At 43.8% G+C, this 3,833-nt stretch overlaps 1 protein-coding gene across 1 annotated transcript; it reads right to left on the bottom strand.

The window, feature by feature from the left end:
* On the bottom strand, positions 1-2,444 carry ccn1 (cellular communication network factor 1). Its single transcript, XM_037674543.1, has 5 exons — positions 2,234-2,444; positions 1,886-2,105; positions 1,228-1,572; positions 920-1,122; positions 1-812 (listed from the first exon to the last, which is right to left on the bottom strand). Exons 1-5 carry the CDS (start codon positions 2,279-2,281, stop codon positions 510-512), a joined length of 1,119 nt encoding a protein of 372 aa, XP_037530471.1. The 5' UTR covers positions 2,282-2,444; the 3' UTR covers positions 1-509.
* Between the last annotated feature and the right edge of the window lie 1,389 nt (positions 2,445-3,833).

Genomic DNA, 3,833 nt, shown 5'->3' with positions numbered 1-3,833 from the left:
TTTTTTATGAAGGGATGTCAATAGCTGCCACAAAACATGAACAATAATGCCCATGTCAGGAAGGAATGAAACCACGCACTTGTTAAACAAGTTGAGGGGTTACATTTTGTTGTCTTGTTCTTAAGATATGATATGCTAACTGAAATTGTGTAGGTGCACACATGTCTACAGTCTGGGTCATGTCAAAATAAAGGATCAAAATATACATAGTGAATTGGTATCGGCAACTAGCGTTAATGTACAAATATTAATTACATCTGGCTCCATGACGAAGCTACTTTAAATGCTCCATTAATATGAAGCGGTTTAGATAAAGAATGCTGATGTAGTCACAGCAAACAGTGCACTTCATTGAGTCCTCATGATGTAAGCCCACAATTCCTTGGGAATCTAGTTACAACAAGAAGATGGTAGTTTATGTACACCCCTGCATTCATTTAGACTGCCATTGGCTGCCAGTGATGCTACTGATCTTTGTCTCTCTGAGGGGTTCAGGTGCTCATCACCCATCAGTCTCTGAACTTGTGGATGTCATTGGAGAGGCGGTAGGTGGGGTATGAGGCTTCGTTGGCATGTGGACAGTTGTAGGTGCACTTGCAGGACTCGATCATCATGATGTTCTTGTGAAAGGTCTCGCCATCATCACAACGGAACTTTACGCGGATGGTTTTGGTGTCATGGGGGCTGCAGCAGCGGCCATCTACGCAAGATCCACAGTACCTGGGTCGGTACTTCTTCAGGCTGGAGCAGCCGGCATAGGTGAACTTCAGTGGCTGGCTGGACTTCTTGGTTCTGCTGCACTTCTTTCCTTTCTGTGAATAGATAAGGTGGTGATTAGTTATGCAGAAACCTGGCAGTGTTGTGCTTCCAGAATCATGCACACTTCCATTGCATTCAGTCATAGTTGGCTCAAGCTTACCTTGAGGCTGTAGTAAGGTGATTGGGTGCAAGGCCTCACTTCGCAGATTCGGGTCTCTCTAACCAGCTTGCACTCGCTGTTATTGTTGGTAATTCTGGTGGATATGCCAGTTCCACAGCTCTTGGAGCAGGGGGACCAAGGTGTGGTTTGTATGATGCACTTCTGGCTGTCAAACATGTGGAATTCAGGTTGTGGTCTGAATGCTGTGAATAAAATGAATAAAATAATTAACAAACAGAATAGTTTGCCAGTTTTGACTGCACAGGCATTTATACAAAAGTATGTTTTCAGAATAAAACTGTTCTTACCAGGTAGGGATTTGAGTCCTCCCTTGAAAATTGCAATGAGCTCATTCTTCTTGGTGAGGTCTTTTTCCTGCTCATCACCCACTTTGTCTTTGCCAAAGATCTTCTCTAAGATGTCTGTCTCCTTGCCATCATCACACACCCACTCCTCACAGCACTGGCCAGCTACTTTGACCAGTCTGGGGTTGGCACAGCCCAGGTTGGGCAGGGAGAGCTCCTGCGGGCACAGCGGGACACAGCCCACTGCTCCATCGATGCATGTGCACTGGTGTTTACAGTTGGGCTGGAAGCTTTCTCCATTCTGATAAATCCTGCTGTTGTACTCACAGGGTCTGCCTTCTAACTTGGCTGCATCGGGGAGAGGGGAAAAACAGAAAGAAAAAAATGTTATTCTTTCATGCTCTGCTGAAAGATGTCTGCTAATGACATCACATGGCTGCCAGATAAAGGATCAGTTAAACTGTGAAATTCTTCAGGCTGCCTGAGGAGTCTCTTTCCCATCAGTGGGCTTTGAGGTTTTGACTAGTTTCTCCCTAGCTGCATTCCTTAGAGTTGAAATCACTCAGATTCTACAGCTGAATAAACCGCCTTTAGTCAGATAAAAGACTCCACGCTAATTCAAAAGCATGCACATCTGGAGATGAAAGGTCTGTATACATACCACGGCAGATTCCTCGGGTTGTAGCAGCCAAGCTGGCCCCAAAGTTGCACTCCAGCCCTTTGGTGTGGTCGCAGGGCTCGGTCAGGCTGCAGTCCTCGTTCAGCTGTCTTGCGCAAACTTTACAGCAGCCACAGCCATCCAGGACCACACTCACACCAGGTGCGCACTTCGTCATCTCCAGGGGACACTGACACATGGAGGGGCAGGAGGAGGAGAGCACCTGAATAAAAGAAGAGGACAATTGTAGATTAAACTAAACCCAGAGAAAATGCTAAAACAGGAGAACAAATGGCTCCACTCTTTGGTTTATACATGGATTGTGAAAGTACTGGAAGAATAAAAACTCACCAGGTGGAGGCTTCCTAGGAAGACAATGACAAAAGTAGACATCAGCATCTTGGACAAGTTATGCGTAAAGAAGAATCCTTTTAAGAAAATGATGTCTTTGTGGGAGTCCTTTAGGTATTCCCTCTCTCAGTCGTTTGTCCCTCCGGTTTGCTGGTCGTCTCTAAGTTTAGAGGCTCCTTTAGAGTGGATGAGACTCTCAGTGAGGCGGTTGCAGTCTGCTGAAGTCTGGCCACCTCCACTTATATAGTGTAGTGGGAGGCTGACGTCGTCCCTGCTGAACTATGGCCAAACTATGACAGGAATGTTTCTCGGCGCATTTTCCATCCAAGACCCTAGCTCCACCCTGTCTATACCTTTCTCTCTCTCTTTTTTTTTCTTGCTCAAATAGTTTTTTTTTCCTCTCTCCCCTGGATCCCGTCTGAACACACTTTTCCATCTCACATTTTTCTCCTTTTGTTTATCTTCCCTTTCATTTTTCTTCATCGGCTTGCTTCTCACATCTATCAGCTCAGCTTTATTGTTGGACTTTTTGTGCTTTTGTTTAATTAACTTAAAAAAAAAAATAGTGTGATTATTTGCACCCACCTCAACATGTATAAAGCATACAGCTGGCTAAAAACATTTGCGGGTTTCAGTGTAAAATTATTCCAGTGCCAGTTTTCAGTGGTGCTTTTACTAATTTTACAATTTTAATTAGACTTTTTAAATATGTTGCCACGTCTAAAATGACAGCAACTATATATATTCTCTCTAGGCCTTAAAGGATCACAGAAATTCGTTTAACAGTCTATTTCTGTCGCTCCGGTGCCTTTATTCAGAGGTAAGCGTTTCCAGATGCGCACCAGAGCTCAGACGTAACAATATTGCCATATTTGGTATGGCAGTAGCCTACATTATTAACATATTTCCCCCCTCTTTGGCCAACATTCCTGACAGCTTAAAGGCTTGTTAAATATGTTTCCCAGGCAGGGAAATTCTTCCGACTTTTCACGCAAACTATCCAGATTTTCTTTTGGGGGGTGCGGGGGGTGTTGAATGGAGCCAGTCAACTTTCCACAAATGTTGTGTTAGATGGTGGGGGGGAGAGACAAAATCCTGCCTTGGTTTTTTTTTTTTTTTAACACAAGGGGCTGAATTGTCCCCGCCACCTGAAATGATTCCGATTGATGATTCTCACCAGAGAGAAACGGTGCGTAAAGACGCAACACGAGCGGTTATTGTGCATCAGATTCTGAGGATATCTGGCTCAAGGGCAGAGTGTTCATTTATTTAGGAGGATCGGACATTTTACCACTTCCCAGTAGCTTTTTATTTACACACAACATAGTTTAGAGAGCAGCACAGAACAGGACGGCTGGACAGCCTCTCTGGTGAGTTTGGATTTATTTTCCCTCCGGTTTATTCCGAGCTCTTGTCAAATTCAAAATCAACTATTATTCATATTTTTTTGTACAAATCTACCTGTTTCCTTTATTAAAAACTATTTAACCAAAGTAATCAATTCACCACTTTAAGTACAGTTGTCCAGTGAACCGCTTCTTCCTCCGTGAATTTTCTGCCCATATTTTCATACTTCCAGTTCAAGACACTAGATGGTGAT

Source organism: Nematolebias whitei, chromosome 3 (assembly GCF_014905685.2).
Source record: "Nematolebias whitei isolate Nwh7 chromosome 3, NemWhi1, whole genome shotgun sequence".
NCBI lineage: Eukaryota > Metazoa > Chordata > Actinopteri > Cyprinodontiformes > Rivulidae > Nematolebias > Nematolebias whitei.
The sequence above is the reverse complement of the archived record's forward strand: the minus strand, read 5'-3'. Positions and strand labels throughout refer to the sequence as shown.

What these genes read in the sequence shown, in the direction of transcription:
- ccn1 (XM_037674543.1), bottom strand. Translation starts at nt 2,281, where the DNA reads ATGCTGATGTCTACTTTTGTCATTGTCTTCCTAGGAAGCCTCCACCTG. An exon ending in AACCCGAGGAATCTGCCGTG is followed by an intron (nt 1,573 to 1,885) that starts GTATGTATACAG and finishes TCCCCGATGCAG; the next exon opens with CCAAGTTAGAAGGCAGACCC. An exon ending in CACCTTACTACAGCCTCAAG is followed by an intron (nt 813 to 919) that starts GTAAGCTTGAGC and finishes ATCTATTCACAG; the next exon opens with AAAGGAAAGAAGTGCAGCAG.